Source organism: Haliotis asinina, chromosome 1 (assembly GCF_037392515.1).
Source record: "Haliotis asinina isolate JCU_RB_2024 chromosome 1, JCU_Hal_asi_v2, whole genome shotgun sequence".
NCBI classification, from domain to species: Eukaryota; Metazoa; Mollusca; class Gastropoda; order Lepetellida; family Haliotidae; genus Haliotis; species Haliotis asinina.
This window is the reverse complement of record NC_090280.1, coordinates 58,291,980-58,314,394: the sequence shown is the minus strand read 5'-3', so window position 1 is coordinate 58,314,394 and position 22,415 is coordinate 58,291,980. Positions and strand designations below refer to the sequence as shown.

The 22,415-nt window shown below is 38.7% G+C and overlaps 2 protein-coding genes across 3 annotated transcripts in view; one reads left to right on the top strand and one right to left on the bottom strand.

Annotated features, from left to right (window-relative positions):
• The window catches only part of LOC137295088 (p53 apoptosis effector related to PMP-22-like), a 37,947-nt gene extending 22,022 nt beyond the window's left edge, over positions 1-15,925 (top strand). Inside the window, exons 1-4 of one of the 2 annotated variants that reach the window (XM_067826376.1) lie at positions 1,146-1,228; positions 5,778-5,949; positions 6,694-6,831; positions 7,102-15,925. In XM_067826376.1, the coding sequence (XP_067682477.1) occupies positions 1,187-1,228; positions 5,778-5,949; positions 6,694-6,831; positions 7,102-7,334 (585 nt within the window). In that variant the 5' untranslated portion in view covers positions 1,146-1,186 and the 3' untranslated portion in view covers positions 7,335-15,925. Of the gene's footprint in view, positions 1-1,145; positions 1,229-5,777; positions 5,950-6,693; positions 6,832-7,101 lie in introns of those variants that run through there. The other variant, XM_067826384.1, reaches the window with a different exon arrangement.
• A 2,634-nt stretch (positions 15,926-18,559) lies between these two features.
• LOC137274018 (beta-1,3-galactosyltransferase 5-like) lies at positions 18,560-19,564 on the bottom strand. The gene has a single exon (XM_067806975.1). The coding sequence runs from the start codon at positions 19,562-19,564 to the stop codon at positions 18,560-18,562; it is 1,005 nt and encodes a 334-aa protein (XP_067663076.1).
• Between the last annotated feature and the right edge of the window lie 2,851 nt (positions 19,565-22,415).

Genomic DNA, 22,415 nt, shown 5'->3' with positions numbered 1-22,415 from the left:
TGGTCTTCGTCAGCTTATCAGCTAATGATGCCCCAAGAGACAACTGGGCCATGCAGGCACTCCTTTCATTTACATGTTATGATGAATTTGAAATTGAATACACACATGACACAAAATACTAAATCAAGATTGACCAGTTTTTTATGAATCAGCTTTGAAGATCCTGGTTGGATCTGCGATCTTCAGCAATCATGCTTGTTGTAAGAGATGACTGACTGATGGTAACGCGTGGTCAGGTTCGCTGACTTGGTTGACAGATGTCGTTCTATTCCAAGTGTGTATATGAATGCTCATGATGTCAGTCACTGGATTGTCTTGTCCAGACTTGGTTATTTACAAGTTACAGACTACCACACTATCCTTTCCATGTTGTTTTTAATATTGATTAACACTGATTACTGGGCAGTGATAGTGTAGCCGTATCCATGTTTATGTGCTCAGTCTAAGAGAACTTATAACATGACACTGATAGCCACATTCTGTATTCCTCACTTATAAATTATTAATTCAAGTATGTGAAATATCCTAGATATTATATTTTTGTTAGCCCAGGCTAAACATATGTTATCTGAATTCATATATTCTTTAATAGCTGGTGTACACATTTTTGGGCCTTGTATTAAACAGAGGTGATTTAAAACATATCTTCCTTAATAGTGCCTAATAAATGGACAACAAACAAGTGGTAGCATAGGAATACATACCGGCACTCACTCACTCTATCACCTACTCACTCACCCACTCATCCACTCATCCACTCACCCAATCACTCATAACCAACTAAAAGTAACAGAAAATCTGACCTAAAAGTCTATTGATCACATTCTTGATGATTGTTCTTCTGTCAGCTATCTAATCTATCCCAACTTGGCTTTGAGCTTTCTTAAACAGCAACTCTCAATATCCTCAGTGCACATGAGATCAAAGGAGATGGTTTGCAGTGAGTTAAACTCAAAATATGTCATATATTTGACTTAATAAATGTGGCAAACAGAGAAAACAATTCCCAAAGGTCAAGTTGATCATCAGCATCTAAAGGGTAAATATGCAATACAGTTGTGAGTGGGAGGGTTAACACATGGACTGATACTCAGAGGGGGAATGTTTTGGCAGTGTCACAACACAGTGCATCCCTCCATCTCGCAGTGTGTGGAAGCGGGATGCTGCTGCTGCCGTTGCCGTTTCCATGATGACTTATATGTATCAGATTCAAACATGTGGATATAAGGTGAGGATTGGCTGGATGTGATGTAAATCTGTTATGGCTCTGGTGGAGATTAATGTGTGATGGTTTGACCTTTTCTGACCTGGTCCGAGGATGTTTGGAGCTTCTTCAACATATCGCCCGTCTCTGTACTGGACCAGAATCCTGTGCCATATATGTGTTATAACTGAAAATGGATACAAAATATGGAAATGTTTCCACTGGGATGCAGAAAATTCCTGCTTGTTTAGGTTTGGTTTGGTTGTTGTCCAACTAATATTCCAGCTATATGGGTCAGTCTGTAAGTAACTGAGTCTGGACAATCAGGCAATCCAGTGATCAACAGCATAAGCATTGATCTTTGCAACTGAGATAGGAGGAAATGTTGTTTTATGAATAGGTACAGTGTTCATATCATCCTATGTTAGTATGTACCATGTCATTGAAACATTCAACACAAGGTTTCAGATTTTCTTGTGCTCAGTAACTTGGAGAACCAGGACAATTTTCATTGATAGACGACTTCTCTGTTGCAATACATGTGGCACTTTGGTGTAAATACTAGCAGTGTCACCCACCAAGTGATAATGGCGTCAGCATCTACACAGAAATGTCCATGTATTACAATATAGAAGTTGTCTATCCATGGTAATTGTCCCTCTTTATTACACCAGCTTCTGAATGCCTCTTTAATAAGTGTTAGTTAACTTGTAGGATTGGTCTATTTCGGGATATCCATATCTATTTTTAAGAGCATGCCTTAATTGCATCCATATGTGACCATCTTTTTCCGTCTTCAACAAGTAACATTATTGTTTAACCTAGGACTTAACTATGCTGTGATAAGACCCCAAAATAAATGCACCAAGTGTATTCCTGGTTGTGGAGTACCAGAATCGTTATTCACAAAGTTTTGTGAAGTATTTGTATGTTAATCACATTTGCTGTGGTCATGGTTTAATTTATAGTGAGATGGTACATACCAAAATTACAAGCTATGCTGTAACTGCTTGATGCTATTACTAACAAAATATGCATTGCATATGTGTGAATGTGGTCAAGTTGACACACTGCATGTTTGTTTGGAATGGTCCCAGTCAGCCACTGCTTGTTGAAAGAGGCAATTATGATTTCTATGGACTGGAGGGTCAAACTCTGTGATAATGGTGATGTATGTCATTAAATGTCAGAGAGGTGAGGTGGACAAGTGGTTAATGTGTTTGTCCCGAGTTCAGTTCTCCATATTGGTACAATATGTGATGAACATTTCTGGCGTCCCTTGCCATGATGCTGCTGGGCATTCATCTTGAGTTATCCAGTGTAGTAATCAGACAGTGCTTCTTATTTATGTTTTGTAATACATTTATTATTATCAAAACTGGCGTGAAACCATTCTCACTCACTCATTAAATGTCATTTAATAAATTCAATTGATGTTGGCGTGGACAACATGGAACAATATCAGCAATGTCCAGTTAGTATGATTACGAGGCATCTGTAAATATTTTTCTCTGGGCAATGCAGTGATGGGAAATGATGCACAAACTGAGCCACAATCACATACGGTGGTAGCCTTTAAGCAGGCTCTATGACATGATGCACAAACTGAGCCACAATCACATACGGTGGTAGCCTTTAAGCAGGCTCTATGACATGATGCACAAACTGAGCCACAATCACATATGGTGGTAGTCTTTAAGCAGGCTCTATGACATGATGCACAAACTGAGCCACAATCACATATGGTGGTAGTCTTTAAGCAGGTTCTATGACATGATGCATTGAACAAGTTTTGCCTCTTGAAGATCTGGGTTAGAACTCGCCTTCAGTAACCCATGCTTGTCATAAGGGGCAACTAACAGGATCAGGTGGTCAGGCTCGCTGGCTTATTTAACTCATGTCATATGTCAGCTGTGTAGAACAATGCTCATGATGCTGACCGGATTATCTGGTCCAAACATGACTACCTGCAGGGTCTGATACAGCTTTTTGAGAAAAAGAGGAGTGCATACTATTGAGAAAAGGGGGTGCACATTTAACAAAATTTCAGGACAAAAATGGGAGTGATTCCCCCCCCTGCACGCACACGCACCTCCTCCTCTGGGTATGTCTGCTATAATGCTTTCCCTGGGAACTTATAATCTTACTCAGTATTCTCACAGATCTACTGGTTTTAAGTATCCAGTACAGGTGTAAGTAGATTTGTTTATATTGAGAAATATGTATTACATCATAGTGAATACATTTGAACATGAGGGAGCACTGTGTTGATAGTAGGGTTTATGGCAGTGTTTAGACAGCGTCTCAGTTACAGTGTTGTACACTGTTAAACACTGAGCTGGTAGGCCCCAAGCATTCCAGCCTGTATTACTCAGACATGTAGCAATTATGTGAAACATTTCACAAACACCATGACATAATGAGCCAGTTATGAGGAATATCAACAGTAGTTTTCTATACTGGCGGACCTTGCATAACAATGTCTGAAAACAGAAATCCTAACCACTCACTGAGCATGTAAAACCACATCTTTTATTTCTCATGTTTGCACTGGCTCGGAAAAATCTGCTTTTTATTAAAGAGTGCTGAGAGGTATAATGAATTTGATCCCCTTTCTGTGCTATTTGAGGATCTGACTGTGCAAATTAGTTCATGTTTTATACTTTTTAATTTTACGAGGTTCTCACCAAGTGTGGAAAATTGATCGAATTTCTTTTTGTTTTGGGTCTGTTTAAATTTCAATTTGTCAATTGAGTATGTGTTTCACTGAGTCTGTTGTTACTGTTGAATCCATCTTTGATTGTGTTGGTAAAGCAAAGTATTTACATTTTGTCACTTATGATAATTTACCGTACTGGTGCTGGATATGTGTGTAAGATGAGTTAATAATAATTAATGATCACCTTAACGCAGCATGCCAAACATGGCGCTTGTTGAAGGCAATAATTAATTATCACGTTAACGCAGTATGTCTAATCTTTCAACATGGCACTTGTTGAAGGCAATGATCCTTAATCCTTAAACATTGTCAGATCTTTAAACATTGTTAAAGACGGTGCTTGTTGAAACTGATCATTAATGATCACCTTAACACAGCATGCCAGATCTTTAAACATGGCGCTTGTTGAAGCCAATAATTAATTATCACCTTAAAGCAGTATGTCAGGTCTTTAAAGGTGGTGCTTGTCGAAACTGATAATTAATGATTACCTCAACGCAGCATGCCAGATCTTTTAACATCATGAACATGGCCCATGTAGAAGCATGAAAATTAATGATCACCTTAGTGTAGCATGCCAGATTTTTAAACCTGGTGCTTGTTGAAGCTGATAATAAATTAATGATCACCTTAGTGTAGCATGCCAGATTTTTAAACCTGGTGCTTGTTGAAGCTGATAATAAATTAATGATCACCTTAGTGTAGCATGCCAGATTTTTAAACCTGGTGCTTGTTGAAGCTGATAATAAATTAATGATCACCTTAGTGTAGCATGCCAGATTTTTAAACCTGGTGCTTGTTGAAGCTGATAATAAATTAATGATCACCTTAGTGTAGCATGCCAGATTTTTAAACCTGGTGCTTGTTGAAGCTGATAATAAATTAATGATCACCTTAATGCGGCATGTCAGATCTTTAAAGATGATACTTGTTCTTATCCTGCCTGACACGCAGTGTTAATTATATATTAAAATGGTGCTTGTCAGAATCCATACAGTGGAGGGCCTCTAGGTGTTCCGTGGTATTCTGTGACATTGCATTTCAGCTTATCTCAGTTATTATACTACTATTATACTATGCATACTTCTTCATGCAGCTGAACTCAGTATCATCTTAACCATTGTTCATTTAAATGTGTGTTGTTGTTTGCTTTAGTTATCTTACTGCTGTTATCCACTTGTTAGTGCTCCCCTCATGGACGAAATGGACTTTCATAATTTGCCACCTATGAAGTCCGTATTCAGGGATTGGGAAAGAGAACTTTGACAATGGGTTTGGATTCAGGATTATTAGCCATTTGCTGAATTTTGAATGAGCCACTGCCCTTGTGTCAATAGTAAACTGACAAATTGTAATGGGCCAGTTTTCGTTCTAATGTACAACATGAGCCATGGTCCGTTCCTTTCCCAACATCAGTATATTGCTCACAGAAGAGGGCTCTAGGTTACTAATTCTACGTTGGGGGCAGTGAGGTAGCCTAGTGGTTAAAGTATTCACTCATCACCCCAAAGACTCAGGTTCGATTTCCCACGTGGGTACATTATGTACAAAGGTGTCCCATGCTGTGATATTGGTGACATATAACTAAAGGTGGCATAAAACTAAACTTATGCTCTCATTCACACTTGTTTGCTGTGAATGTGATAAGGTTTGCAAAGTGAAGTAAAACTGTAAAGTGACTTGCTTCTTCTCGTCCAGCCCTGTTCTGCATCTGCTGCATAACAATCACCCACCAAAACAGCAGACGTACAACTTGACAGTCTTGTAAGGTACACACAATCATCTAATTGGGCCCATCACTAATGAGCTGATGCAACATTGCTTATCAACTGATTGATATATCTTGTTCTACAGCTACTAGCTGTGATCTTCACGGGGATCGCGTTGCTGCTCCTCATCATCGGTGTTGCAGCCGCTGATTGGGTGGATGTCAAGTTCACGGCTGTGAAGGATGGCTGGCAGTCCTGGGGGCTATGGGAGCATTGTTACGTGATCACGTCCTCCCTCACCGCTTGTGTTAAGAAAGGTGAGACATCTGTTTAGTTAATGTCTGCAATATTTTGTTGACAGTGAAACTGGGAATGCTGTACTGGCAATAGTCCATCAAGTCTTCTAAATAAGCCTACAGCTGCGAACGAGTAGGGTAGATCCTGTCCTGTAGAATGTCACTTGTCGTAACTGAGAAACTTGTTTAGTTGTTGTTTAGTACTGCACCCATCAGTAGTCTAGCTTTATGGCAGCAGTGTAATCATAAATTAGTCTGGACCAAACAGTCGAGTGATCAACATCATAAACACCGATTAACACAATTGGGAAATCATATGACATCCTGTTATGCGCCTTTTACAACAAGCATGGGTTTGCTGAAAAAACAATTCTTACCCAGGCCTGCACGGGTTCCAAACTTGTCAGGGATGACCAACAGGATAGTTGACCCAGTTCTGTGATTTGGTTGATGGCCATTCAACGCACCCTTATGATGTGAATCTTTCTCAGTGATGGGATTGACTGGTCCAGATCGTTTAATATGCATTATCCATAATAAAACTGATACGATGCAGATTGGAGTATTGAACATGTTGAAGGACTAATAAGCAAACACAGACTTTAAAAACGCAATGTTTGACATATTTGTCAGGATCCAATAAGGACATTTTCATGTAAGTTAAAGGACTTGGAGTAATTTTATGGATATCAAATTGAAAATGAAAATTAATTGTGATTGATGTGTCTGTATTACTTTATTTTAAAAAAATGGTTTCTGTCTCAGACTGGATGTCAGCCTGTGCTGCCCTGACCCTTCTGGCCTTGATTGGATCAGTGGGAGCCTTAGGTCTCGGCATTTGTGGCCTGTGTACACACAAGAGACTGTTGTACATCATTGCAGGAGTGCTGACTGCTCTTGGAGGTAAGTAAACGTGTCATGAACCCATGAAGGTATGGGCTGGAATTTGTCTTCAGAAGTCTTTCAGCAATCCATGTTTGTCTGCCATGAAGATCTGGGTCAGAAATAGTACAAACTTGATTATATGTATACCGCTGCCGTTATAGCTGGAAAATTGCTGAGTGCGGTGTAAAACTGAACTTATTCAGAGTTAAGATTACCAACTCCAATATAGCAGACACAGATTTGTGGAATGAATCAAAGGACTTATGGTACTTTATTGTTTCGTTACAGCTTTGTTCATCCTAATATCGGTGATCATCTTCCCAGTGAAGTTCTCTGAAGACATCACGAACGCTCATCGCAGTGACCTGGAGCGTTGGGACATTGACTGGACGTATGGCGTGACACTCGGTGGGCTCTTCTTCCTTGTAGGGGCTGCAATCTTCTTCTTCCTCAAACAAGAGAACCAGGAAGTGAGTCGAGAGAAGACTTCCATGCCGGCATACTACAACAACAGCTACTAGACACAGGCATCATGTCATCTCATTGATCCACTTCTCATTATGGATAAACATCTCATGAGCTAGGTGACACCCGGAACCCAGGTAGAGTAGAAGGGCAACGTAGATCATTATCTTGTCTTTGTCATGTTTGGGAGGTGCTGTAGCTGAGTGGTTAGTGTTTGACCAGGAAGGTCCAAGTTCGATTCTTCATGCTGTTTACAATGAGAATTGGTTCCTTGGTGACCTCTGCCATCAAATGCTAGAAATGTGCTGTTGAATTAACTCACTCTATTATCTTGATGCAATAATTGTTTCCAGTTATCTACATGATGTGAGAAATGTTTATGAGAATATTACCGCCTTCAGATACCGGAAGGGATGATTAAAAATTTGGGTCAATTTTTTGTTGGTCCAGTTAGAAGGGTACAAACAAGATTCGCATCTGGTTATTGAAAACTTGGTGTCAGTGTGATTGTCCATTTCATCTTCTGTAAATGATGTTCACAGATTTCATCTCCTCTTTTGGACAAAGGTATTGATTGGTGATGACACTGATGTTTCTCATGCAGAGCAGACAATTTCATGGCAAGATTCCACTCAGACACATGCTAGATACAGATGTGTCTGTTCAGACACATTTGAGATTTACGACACATTCAAGATACAATATAAGACTCAATCAGACACATTATTTATGTGATCATGTCTGAGATACAGACCCACAAACACATGTGCTATTCACATTTTTGTAATATTCACATGTTAGTACTCATACAGAACAGATCAGACATATTCAATCTAAGGTATTCGGTTGTCCAAGAATTTTGAGTCATGTGGAACTTGTATAAGACACAGACACACACAGATCAGACAGATATCATCTGGACACATTGTTGCCTTTTGAAACACAAGCCAAACCTGTATAAGACACAGATTATGATTTCAACTACGCTAAGATACAATATTGCACCAGAAATATTAATCTCCATGTGTCTTTTGCTGAATCCTGCTCCTATTGAACACAGGGAAGACTTTTTTAGAAGTAATTCCCACCTAACAAATGAGAGAACATTGTAATCAAGTCTTTGAAGGGCATTTAGATCGTTCTGATTGCCTTATTTAACCTTACTATGCTTAATGTGAAACACATCAGACTGAAAGTGTTCAGCTTGACATTTCTGCTAGTATGACACAGGATCATTGTCAGATGCCTTTGTCACAGATTGAAAGTGTTCAGCTTGACATTTCTGCTAGTATGACCCAGGATCATGGTCAGATGCCTTTATCACAGATTGAAAGTGTTCAGCTTGACATTTCTGCTAGTATGACTCAGGATCATTGTCAGATGCCTTTGTCACAGATTGAAAGTGTTCAGCTTGACATTACTGCTAGTATGACTCAGGATCATTGTCAGATGCCTTTGTCGTTTGATGTAGGTGTATACATGATCATTTTTGTAAGATTTTTTTAACCATTCTCAGCCATGATTTTGACAACTTTATATCACGTATGTTTAGACAGTGTTCTAACTGATAATGTACGGGACTGTTCATAATTTATGGCTGGGTTTGATGATGACTGGACGGGAGGGTGGCACCAATTTTGTTCTGGGAAGTTCAAGGGAGTAATAAATTTGTACATATATATTTTAAGGGTTGGGGTCTGGGGATCATTCACATTGTGTATCCTTCTCAGTAAAAATCATCATCACTGTCCCAGCAATACATTAGGAACGATCCCTAAATTCTGTGAACATGACTGCACAGGATATTTGCCCATACCAGGTGCTTGTGGTCCATTTACTGTAGAATCATTTTAACCCTGTATTGTTGTCATCCTTTTACTTTGGATGATGACAGGTGATGTCATACTTTAAAGATCTATGTATATGTCTGCTCATCATAGTGCTATTTGTAACCGTGTGCTGTATATATTTGTATTTATGTTGCTATGGTTACTGGGCATTCTGTACAGGGTTGGGTGGGGGATGTTGTTATATTTCCGGACAGCTGAATGTTAAGGATTTTGGAGTTTTGTGTGGCACCATATTTCATAATACCTAGAATACTTTATCATCATTCCGTCATAGCCAGGATCACATATTTTAGTTGTTGTCACACGTTTTTTTTTATGGCCACATTAATATTTGAATGATTTTCCTTGAGGACCAGTTTCTGATTTTTGTGTGAAATGATTGGCCAGACCAATATAAATCTAGTCCAAGCAAGGTGATATTATGAAAAACAATCCTATAATATTTTTGAGTGGCAGTTTTGGAAGTTGGAGAGTCAGATAAGGACAAACTTTATGGATGAACAACTTCTTTAGTCAGGTGATGTGACATTTTGATACTGATTCTTGTGTCTTTAGGGGAAGTTGGGTAGCTTAGTGGTTAAAGTGTTCACTCGTCACACCAAAAACCCAGGTTCAATTTCCCACATGGGTACAATGTGTGAAGCAATTTCTGGTGTCCGTTGCTGTGATTTTGTTGAAATATTGCTAAAAGAGGCGTAAAACCAAAATATCTCACACACTCATTGACAAGCTGGTATGCAGGTATTGTACCTTACTTGACAACGATACATGAATCTGTATCAAACTTTTGCATCACCTGGATAAAGAAGTTGTCCATCCCTAAAATCCTTACATAACAAAGATCTGGATGTGAAACGTGGTCAGGACTGACTTGAAGGATGTTTGAAAAAAATGTTGAAAGCAGAAGTTACAATGCACATAAGCGTGTATTTCATTTGCTGTATCTAGATAGAATGAAATGTTATTGGTCTGGCCTAATACCAAAAACATATATAAAGGAACGTTAGATATTTAAAGAATAATGTGAAAAATGAGAAACCTTGTTACCCTGTTTCCACTGAGAAACAAGAATAAGAAATCTGTCTCTAGTAATTACATGATGATGTCCCTAAAAATACGTCCATTTTTATGTTCATGTGTATGTATGTCCATGTATATAATCGACTCAGCTAGGTGCAGGTGCCTTCCTATTCCTTTAAGCTACAATATGCAAGTACAGCCTTGTGAAGAGGGGAACCAGAGTTATGTCCCCTGAATACACGTTTGAAGTCAGTTGAAAGTAGCATATGTATATGGTTGTTAGATTTGTTGGATCTGTAGATTTGATCGTTTGATCCTTTGATTAACTCATTTATTAGCATCACAAACTGAGTCCTGTTGTTCATGTTATTGTTGGGATAGATTTTTGGGTTGAAGTGACCTAAATGTACTCCTGCATTCAATTTCAGTATATTCCTCATTTTGTGATAACCTCATTAAAATCACATTCATGCTTATATACATGTATTATGAATCTGCAGTAGGATCTAAGGACATTTCACTTCAAGGTTAATCCTATTCTCAGAGACCAGTATCTAAAGGATCTAAAACATTTACCTTGCCCAACGTAGCAAATGGCCCTGAGGACTGCATTCAAATTTTTACCGGTCCTTACGAGAAATGTTAGGGTCCTTTCATCTTCTTGTGTTTAATGCAATACTGACAAAGTAATATTACATTATCACAGCTACTTAATGTTTCTTGTTGAGAATTTGGTACAGTGAATATACTGGCGCATCGCCGAGGGGGATGTGATAGTTTATCAAATGATCATTGAAAAGAGGTGAAAATGAAGTGTGCGCTCCCTCTTTCTCAAGAGTGTGCTCCTCCCCTTTCTTGAAAAGGTATATCTAGCGCTGACACACTGATTCCGAGAAAACTATTGCCTTGATGCTGATTGGCTGATCAGTAAGTTTACCTTCACCTGTGGTGTCCTTAGATCCTCCTGCTGAAAATCATATTTAAGTGAAAGATCTGATAACAGTGATATTTACTTTTGTAGTTTTATATTTTTTTCCTGTATCATGTAACAGTAGTTTCCTAACTGTTATTGATGGTTGTGAGTTTCAATCCCAGATTTGCCAATTTTGATCCAATGTGGATGCTATAGTTACGCTGGTGACCATGAATAGACAGTACTACTCTGGAATGTTTTCCCACATTAAGTGGACATGTCATGACACTGAAATAATGTCGAAGGCAGTGTTAAACAATATTGTCAAGGGTTTGCAAAGGCTAGAAAAAGCCTGAAATTTTGACATTAAAAGGCCCTAAGTTTGTTTTAACTGGGAAAAAGTGAAAATAGGCCCATGATTGCCTTATATTGAGCAAAACTTGTGAGGTTATTATTTTAATGTTTTCAGAATAGATGGAAATGAAGTAGCATCATTGCCCTACTAACCAAGGAAGTCATGGATATTACCCAGTTAATGTCTTCAAACATTCCTTTCGATGAACTGCTGAGCTAGTGAATATGAACTCCCGAAGAGGTCTGACGAGAATGGTCAACCATTTGATAAGCCTAGGGATGGGGCTGAGATTTGAATAAAATGTACACCAAGGCAGTAAATTCTTGACAATGTTGGGACTCACATCTTCTTTCATAGTTACTTTCGGGGACTTGGGTAGCCTAGTTGTTAAATGAAAGTCCAGGTACCAGTTCCCCTCATGGGTACAATGTGTGAAGCCCATTTCTGGTGTTGCCTGCCATGATACTGCTGGAATATTGTTAAGAGCTGCATAAAACTTAACTCTCTCACTGACAGTTGCATTAAAAAATTTGGTGAAACTGAAAACAAGTGACACGCTGATGTAGCTGGAATACTGTTGGAAGCAGTGTAAAACTCGCTGGCATAGAAGAACACCAGCATCTGTGGTCATGGAAGAAAGTACCACAATATCATATTCTCCCTCCACCATAGCAAATGTGATTTCTCACTGCATGTTTAGATTCCATGGATATTTTTTTGACATCTTAATGTTCTATTTTTCTGCTAAGTTGTACAATATGTCCATATACCACTGCAGTGTCTTCACTAATTATTTAGCATAATACTTCCAATCCTGACTGATGTTTGTTCTCTGTGAATTCATTTGTTTCTAATGTTGTATTTTGGATATATATCTTATGGTGCTTGGCATTATAACATGTTAAAGTTTCTGATGTCAGTCAATCTTAGAAAGTACAGTCTTACAGAAAGTGACTTCTGTGGTTGTCATCGCTGTAGTCATCCATGCTATAGTCAGTTTGGGTGGTGGGGTAGCCAAATGTTTAAAGTGTTCACATCAAGTCTCAGGTTGATTCCTTCTATGGGTGTCATATGTAAAGCTCGTTTTCTGGTGTTTGCTGTGGTGATATTGCTGGAATATTGCTTGAAATGGCACAATCCCCACCTCTGTCATGCATTATCGTCAGTTGGGATTGTGGGGTAGCCTGTAGGTAAAAGTGTTTGCTCATCTAGCTGAAGGCCAAGGTTCGATTCCCTACATGGGTACAATTTGTGAATCCCATTTACTAGTGTCCCGTCCTGGATTATTGCTTGGATATTGCTGAAAGCGACATAAACCCCATGTTTTACCACCACACTCATTTACTATGGCAGTGGCTAAATACAAATTTCAAATAGCTTGTAAAAGAAAGATGTTTGTTGGCATACAAACTCATCTTGAACCTTTGGAACTCACAGATGAATTTGAGATTCAATTCTCACACAGCTTACTAGTGTTAGCCTGAAAGGACTCAAAGTTGAGTTCTCAGTCATCTTGTTGCTTGTTGTTTCCAACGTTGACAGTCCTTTTTTCTTCTCTGTCTCATAAGCTGACTTACAAGGCTTTGTTAGAAACCCTGTATTCATGTGTTCAATGTCTTTACTTTTATGTGTTTATTATAGCTTACTGAACAAAAGGCTTGATCTGACAAGACATATTCTACTTACTGTGCAAACTGCCTTTTTTGTTTGGCTCTGTTAGGACAGGCGCACTGTCATTTATTTTCTTTTTAAGTACCATATTTACTCTCTTTAAGCACCCTACTCCTATTAAAGCCCCCTGACAAATTTAAAACTAGTATGCATTTTCTTGTGTAAATGGTTGTAATGTTTAATTCTGGCATAAATGTTTAAGAAATTTATTTGAAATAAATCTTTTCCCCACTGCTTCATTTCTTACAAAAGTTTTTAATAGAATAAGTTAATTTGCCCCAGCCTATCCCTTTAATAAATTTATAAGCATCCCAGTGTTTATTACTGTAAATATGGTACTTTTAGTTAAAGATGATATTTATACATTTTTGTTCTGTTTAATGTTTCTATGTACAAATACTATTCAGGGTAAAGTTTCAGAAATTGTCTACATTTACACATTTTTTTCTTTATTTGGTTGGGGAGGGGTTATTTTATCTATGTCAAGCAGGCATATGTACAAACACAGTGCTCTGTCTTGACTAGAGCCACTTCTGCTTGATCTGAATGAAAATACAGAAATTCTCCACAATTGACATTGATCTGAATTGAATGGCCAAGCTAAACCTGATATTGACTAGACAATATACTCTCTGTGTTTTAATATGAGAAAAAGTGAACTAATATTTAGTTGCAGTTATTTTTTAAATGTATATGTACAAAGTAATAAATAGTGTCTAAGTATTGCCCACAAAAATACTTAAATTTGTACCTGAATTGGGACATTCTTCCAGAAGTGAGCTGGATTTATTTCAGTTTATATTTTAGGATCTCAAAGAAAGACAGCAGGTAAAATACCAAAAGCAGCCTGTACCAAAATATTACTTTGAACAAATTGGTCAAATTCCGTATGTCACTTCACTGTCCATGGATTTTCAGCTTTTCTTCCACTTAACTGCCTGCTAGAACTGCACAGATTGTCTTTTCATGGTAATGTAACTTATATCATTTTACAGCTTCTGTTCTTCTTCAAGTAAAACCGAAGTGAGAGAACAGATTTTCTGTTAATGCTGATGTTATGTATGCAATTTATAATATATATTTTTGTCCAGTCCAGGGTATCTGAGCCTAGATTTCCACATGTATTCTAGGGCTGATCAAAATGTGATCACGGCCAAACCTGGTGATCTAAACCATTCCATGGTGTAATCTCTACATATGTAGGAGGATGGATGAATGCAATATGGCAAATGTAACTATTTTGTGTTATTAAATGTTTAACAATTATTATATTCACATACATATATTGGTATGTTTAATATTCACTTAATACTAATGGTTTAGGCTGATATTTTCAGTTCAATTTAATCATGTCATTTGATTGTTATGATCAAGAGGGCCCTATTACATAAACCATTCTTGGTGCTAGGATGACCATAAGCCAGTGTGAAAGTATGGGAAATGATCACCCTAGTGTTACTGTTGCTTTGTGGAATGTGGCCTTTTAGGACTCTTCCCAACATTAAATGTGGATTGTATGCAGGGCCCTGCTGTATCAGCTTGCGGAGCTTTTTTGTACGATTTGGCATTTGGAGAATCAGCTTAGTATCATTAAACTGTGATGGCTTAGACATTTACTCATTCTCAGTTGGTTGTTTTAGTTTTGGGAGGGTCTTTACAGACTTGTAGACAATGGATGAAGTAAGGAGTGTTAAGATCCACCGTTCAATTCGTGACCTTATATTTTGTTTATACAATGACTGAAATACGGGACAAAAATGTTTGGCTTTCATTTTTTATAAACAAGTAAAGACACTAAATCCTGTAATTTTTATAACAAAACTGATTAGAATATATTTTGTGCCCAAACTCTTTGTCCTGCAAAAGCTACATTTATTTTTTGTGACCTTTTTAAAATAAAAGGGTCATGACATCGTGAAACATGGCTTTTCAAAGACTAAGGACATATTTGCTAATTGTCTGATAACAACACGTGCCTGAAGGTTTACACAGACCCTGGTATAGCTTGGTTGTGACCTCATGATTGTTTAATATATTTTATATTTTGTTCTCATAACATCATCGGGTTGGTTTGCTATTTAGGTATGATCAAGTACCTCAGATGTTTTTTGATCAATTATGTAAGTCTTTCTTATATTTATATTGTACACTCCTGTACATTGTATTCCTGGTTGTGATCACCTGAAAGTCTGCAAGTCTTCGACATGTTAAGAATGATTTATATGGCCAGAAAATATCATCTATTCATTTCCAGGTAAATCAAGCCTAAGTGGAATGTAAGAGATCATATTACTAAAGCAGTTAACAGACCATCTTTTTGTATAGATTGCAATTTTGTATTCTTTTATTTCATGAGGAAAGTTAAATTTGATTTTTTTACAAAAAATGTTTTGATATTATTCTAATTGCCTTTATAGTATCTCAACAAATCTTACTTCCAAGTTTGAAAATTACAGGACAAATGTTTCACATATTAAAAACATCTGAAATGTGATTAAAAACATCAGAGTTGAAAAGGAGACATATATGCTTATTATGAGGAGAGCTTCCTGGTTGTGGTTATAATGCCATAGGTTGAGTTTAATGTATTTAAGCGCTTTAATTTATAACTTGAGGACAATTGAATATTTGTGAAAATAAAGGTGTAAAGAGCAGCAAAAGTAAATTGTTTTCATTTTGATGCACAAGGCAGTAGGTATTTTCTATTAAGACATGGTATGAGATGGGTAGATTCAGAATATGATTATGTAGCAGCTACCTAGAGATTCACACCTATCTATCTTGATCGCTGTTCTGTTTGCTTGTTTAGCTATGTAACAAATAAAGCAATACATTTTCTATTTATGTTCTCTTGGTTTTCTTGTTGATGTTAGACCACCTGTGTCTGTAGGATAGAGCCATTGTATGGGGGAAAGGGAGGTGGGGAGGGGGGCTCGAGGATGGTGGTTTCATTGCTTCATGTGTCTCAAAAATGTTATTCATGGTTTGATCAGTCTTGAAAAAGCCTGGAATTTGGTCACTTAGCCTTAGGAAGCCAGGAAAATCAATTTTTGCCTTAAAAAGCCTGGTAATCGACTTAAAAGCATTGAAAAAGCATTGAATTACAAGTTATCGCTCGATGAAGTGGAAATTGTGTGTGTCAAGTGTGGGTGTGGGTGTGGGTGTTTGTAATATAGATTGCTTACAACTGTTTTTACAAGTTTGCTTTAAAAGGATGAAGATACTTTCCAAATATGTTCTTTCATTGCTGTTCGGATGTTAACATAGTGATGTCTGCTGGTCCTAAACCTTGATATCTATGTAGGTAAGGTTTTGCATCATGCTGTTATTCAATTTCAGATTAAACCAGCAGTGCCCAGTTATTGGGTGATTTTTAATTGTATTAGGTTTGCATATATAATTGCTTGTCCAGTTGGTCATAATTTTGTCAAAAAAAAAGCCTTTAAAAATTTTTGGCCTTGAAATTCCGTATTATAAGGGATGCTACTTCTTGTTGACGTGCCTGAATTTAGAGGTAAAAACTAGGATGTGTTTCCTCGAGTCAGTACACTATGTCTTAGAGGAGCGACATGTTAGACGTGGTATCTCATTGAGCTGCCGCTATAAAACCTGTGTTACCTTTCAGCACATGACACATGAACACATGCATGAATGCCACCGCAAGTGTTGACGGCAACTCGTAACTGCACATCACATGCTTACTTTGCACTGATAGTGGTTGCAGGATGGAGGGTCAAACATGGTTTGCCAGCAGCTGCCACTGAACTGTACATTGTAGGAATTGGGTGGGGCTGTGGATGAAGGGCTTCCTCTCCATGACAAGGACGTGGTTCATTCCCTACTTCTTCGCACCGCTGACAATTTTCATTATGGTATGGTACAGAGCAAAGACATACGCTCTGTCTGTAGTGCATTCTGAGGACATGCTGGACCAATTGTTCAATAATGATATGCCAATATATATAACGTGACTATACAGAATGTAGTTTCTTGTGTAGAATGCTATATTATAAAAGCCTATATATCAAACCAAAGTCATTATTCTCTCATCTGTGCACACACAAATAGATGATGATTCTCCCTGTGAAGTGAATCCATGCGAAGACATGGGAGATAAACACTGGCCAATAGTTCTTATATGGGATGGCGACGTCATCATCTACAAATGCAGTATCAAATGGTAATACGTAAATATCCGGGTATCCGCGAAGATCCCAGTTACATTTTGGTCTTCAGCAACCAAAGATCAACGGAATTGGTCCAGCCTTCAAAATTAACGTCGGTCCTTAAGTCCGACTGTCTCCTTGGATCTTGACATGGATGTTGTTTTTGTTGTAAACGAAGAGTCGTCAGTCACCCAAGTTAGATTATACTCTTTATGTTTGTTAGTTGCCACAATTTTTGTTTCCTTGGAATTACGTATAATGAAGACAAATTATAGGGCCTAACACATTCTGATTAGGAACCATAACATTTGATCGTTCTGAGTCCTTTTCGCTGTTGAGGGCCTGCAGCTTTTCAGGGTTGAGGGCAAACGCTGGATCGGGTGGTCAGGCTCGCTGAGACTCATGTCACAATATCTCAGTTGCCTGGACCAGTGCTCACGCTGTTAATCACTGAATTTCCTGGTCCAGACTCGATTATTTACAGACCGCTACCAAAATATGAAAGGAACTGGTGGACAGGAAAAATAAGGTGTGAAAACTGCGAGCTTCTGCAATTCGATGTCTATCGCCTGAGCATCTGTCGGCGAGAAATGGAGGCCCGCTGGTCTAAGCAGATATCTGTGCATCCTGGAGTACTGAGCTTTGCCAGCATTTTACAACTGCATGTAATCTACAACTGACAGTGCTTATATTCACTTGGTATTAGTCTGTTTAGACATCCTTGTTGTGCTCTTCGTTTTGGTGCCCTTACCAAAATTCTAGCTGCAAGAGCCAATTTTGGGGGGTAACACTGTCAAATGTCGTAAGAGGCGACTAACGGGATCGGGTGGTCAGGCTCGCTGACTTGGTTGACGCGTGTCATCGGTTCCCAATTGAGCAGATCGATGCTCATGTTGTTGATCACTGGATTGTCTGGTCCAGACTCGATTATTTACAGACCGCCGCCATATAGCTGTAATATTGCTGAGTGCAGCGTAAAACTAAACTCACTCACTCACTCACTCATTCTTCCCCGACATATAGCTTTTGAAGGGTGGAGTCAGTTGTGTTTCTTTAACATCAACCAAAATGACGGAAATGTGTAAGGATTTCCCTGCGTTGGTCGCCCTACATTTTTCTGTATCTTTAGTGTAAGGAGACACTCACGCTCTGAACACATACCGTACCTGTACTCATGGCTTTGTTTCACCAGGGTGGCTTTGTTTCATTTAGAGCTGCTTCACTGAAAGCTCCCCTCTCTCAGCAAGACTGAAGCTGACACAACTGAAGTAATGTTCACGGAGATGTTACACTCACTCATCCATATTTACTGATAAATTGGAGTGATTTCTCTTGTTTTTCTCCATAGCTCTTTCATTCCAGTGGGTGTATATCCATGAAATGTTATCTGGTTTGGGTACCAGTGGACATGCTCCACGTTAACATGTCGAGTGGAAAAACCGCAGTCACCAATAAGGACAGCCCCTGCTCGCTGCGCACAGATTCCATTGATGAAAACATCCTCCACGTGCACCAACGGCGAAGTCGGTATCGCTTCCAGGAGTTCACGTGTCAGTAAACCGGAAATGACGTAAGCAGCACCGGCGACGTATGGTGGATACACGTCGTCAGGATAATCGTTTCTTGAAACGAAATATTTTGACTTTGGTCTCCTCTTTGGCTTAGTACCTCTGTTTATCTGCCCCATGATAAATTTCGGCTCAGTTTCAAACATATCCAGCGTTCTGAAGAGCTGTGCCAAATTTACAAACACGTCATCGTCGATTTTTAACAAGAAACTGAAGCTTGTGCAAAACTCTGTCGTCCACTTTAACAAGGCCACGCTCTTCCATACAAGGTTCTGATAAGAGTCGTCTGTGTTTATCTGAACAACGTCACCATATTTCTTGTGCTCCGTTTCCAGCATCTCCTGCATGGACGAATGGCACAAACCAACAAGGAATACGAGACAAACATTTCTGCTTCTCGATCGATGGACAGATGAACCCCAAGTGTATCGTATAGCATGACGTCGTTGGAAGTTATCTACCCGAGAGATGACCCCAATGACCATCCATACAGGTGCTCGGTGTCTACAGTGGTCGGAGTTGAGGATGAAGTTAGTGTTGCCACTGATGTTGTTCCTCCGGAAGAGGTTTTTGGAGGACGGCGGACTGGTTCGCTGAATACAGCAGCACCGGGTCAGGTTTAGGAAACTACAGGGGGATTTCAGAATAATGGTGCACAATATTAAACTCCCTGTAATAAGCAAGATAGCGTGGCTTACCCAGACTCTTGGTAGCCGGGTGTGATGGTACATAAATCTTAACATCGCTGTGATTTATGGATTTTGTTTTTTGTTTGCAGTCTTAGATAACTGGTATAGATTCACAGACTGAACAGTGTACATGCATTCAGTCATGTGCTATGATGCGTCATTTTAAAATACGTGTGATGTGAAACTCCGTGGATTCTGGCGTGATGGTTTGACAACACTTCAAATGTCACGAGTCAAGTCATGTTATGTCTTTTTCACCTAGGGCGACCACACGACCACTCTTCCGATTCCATCGGAGGTTCATAGCAATCATTTCTGTATGCATCCCTATGGTCCTGGAACATTTCACTTGCCTGAGTATTCCATGGCTTCCTGAAATATATTTGCATGTAAATGTATCACAGGCGTGCTTTAGATTGTGGATATCGAACATATAAACTCTGAGCTCTGGGTACAAGACGAGTGTTCATCGGTTTACTTCCACCAATTACGACTGAAGTGCTCTGCTATGACTACATATGTATGATTGGTGACATGAAACAAGACTGAATGGTTTGTGTGTCAATCTTTCTCAAGTAAAAAATATCGGGAAAATGGTAATCCTGTTTTAACAGAAGCATATAGTTTCAATTCCAGTCGATGATGCCCTGACCGTGACTGAAATTGGAAGCCAGGTATCGAGGGAGGGTCATGATTGTTTAGTTTATATCACAAAACCAGCAAGTTATTTTGGGACAGGCCGAAGATGTTTGATCCATTGTGTCGCTTGCGTAGTGCCACATTCTTTTGAAGTGTCATAAAATATGTCTAAACCGTTCTCCCTCAAACACGTAAATGCAGTCCATTTACCAAATATGATTGTGCAATTTAGTCATCTAAAATAGCTCCGTATTCTCGTAAGTTTGTCATAATATGTAACTTCCTATTCGATTGAAGTTGGCCATAACAGCTATCTCTGTAGTCTCGTACAGTTAATAATAACATACAGCTTCCTGTTATCTTATACCTTGTCATAACAGCTAACTCCATATTCTCGTACAGTTAGTCATAACAGATAATGTCTTGTTATCTTATACTTTGTCGTAACAGCTAACTCCATATTCCCGTACAGTTAGTCATAACAGATAATGTCTTGCTATCTTGTACTTTGTCATAACAGCTAACTCCACATTCTCGTACAGGCTGTCATAACAGATAATGTCTTGCTATCTTGTACTTTGTCATAACAGCTAACTCCACATTCTCGTACAGTTAGTCATAACAGATAATGTCTTGCTATCTTGTACTTTGTCATAACAGCTAACTCCACATTCTCGTACAGGCTGTCATAACAGATAATGTCTTGCTACCTTGTACTTTGTCATAACAGCTAACTCCACATTCTCGTACAGGCTGTCATAACAGATAATGTCTTGCTATCTTGTACTTTGTCATAACAGCTAACTCCACATTCTCGTACAGGCTGTCATAACAGATAATGTCTTGCTATCTTGTACTTTGTCATAACAGCTAACTCCACATTCTCGTACAGGCTGTCATAACATGTAACCTAGTCTGGCTCACAGACCTAGTATGTCACACAGACCCTGAAACAAACATATCCAAGAACTCCCATGCAAGTCTACAATATGTGGCACGTCTAGATTTTCGCAGTTTATGAAAATGGACTCCTTTTCGTTATGTTTATGGTTATATTCTATTAACAGTTTTCCCCTGTAAAATACGTTAATTTCAGTGACTAGATGTTAGTCTATCACAGTCCCCAAACTGCATTATTTTCCCTGCAGCCTAGCCCTACCTGCAATGGTAAAGCCCTGCAATGGTAAAGCCCTACATGAAGCAAGTCTAGATTTCCTCATTTTCTGAATCTCCCATCAGACTGCCGCTCTTTTCAGTTAAAAAGAATTTATTTCCAGCTTATAGCATTATAATTATATATTCAGAGAGTAAGCTTTAGTCTACATACCAGTTTGCTTTCCGGTTGTCGCAACAAATTACTTCGTATTCCATATTCTTGTGTAGATAGGCACCATAGAAAGCTCAGTATTCTGATACAGTTAGGTGCCTAGTTTTCTCGTACAATTATTGCCAAAATTAACTCCCAGACCCTACTGCTATAGTTAGTACCACAGCTCCATATACATGCAGTAAGAACACGAAACCTCCTTTATTAGACACATAAACACATTAATTACCGTTGATATAAGCCTGCACTTGAAGACCCGAATTACTTTGAAAAGTCTTCTATTTGATTGCCTCACTTAATAGGGAAGATTAAATGCTTTGTTTCAACTTCAGCCAGGTAGCGAGTTTGTAAATACCCCTGAGATCTGTGACCCAGCGAGACTGTGTCCAAACACACGGTGTGTACATGCACGGCACATTAGGTGTGCTTGATAGACATTTGTTTATCGTGGTTGTTGAGTTTGTCATCGTTCCAAAGAATATGCTGTCAACGACAGAGTGATACAATTTGAGTTGGTCTAAGAATAGGAAATGACAGGTTGTGTTAAAGTGGCCTATGAAATATTAACACCCTTGGTTCGAACATTGATGTGCCGAATATTCCGTTATCTCCGAGTAAAGCTAGCGTGAACGTCCGTCTTCCTTTATAAACTATTATTTTTATGTTGCTCTGAAGATCAGATGACTCGAATTAATGACGTAGGACGCGTTGACTTCGACACAACCGAGTTTGTATCTTTTGAAAGTCGACCCTGTTATGCCGAACTATTAATTGCCTCAACACTGAAAATTCTTCATTCAACAGATTCTTGATATTTATGTCTTTCCCATTATGTTGACGTTCACAAACGATATGAATTGACTGATGAGGTTATAAAATACAAATTATAATCACAATAAACAATTCGAACCGAACAAGAAAACTGTTTCTTGAAATATC

Bases quoted from the DNA above. Each gene is read 5' to 3' on its own strand.
- LOC137274018 (XM_067806975.1), bottom strand. From the start codon at position 19,564: ATGTTAAGATTTATGTACCATCACACCCGGCTACCAAGAGTCTGGGTA.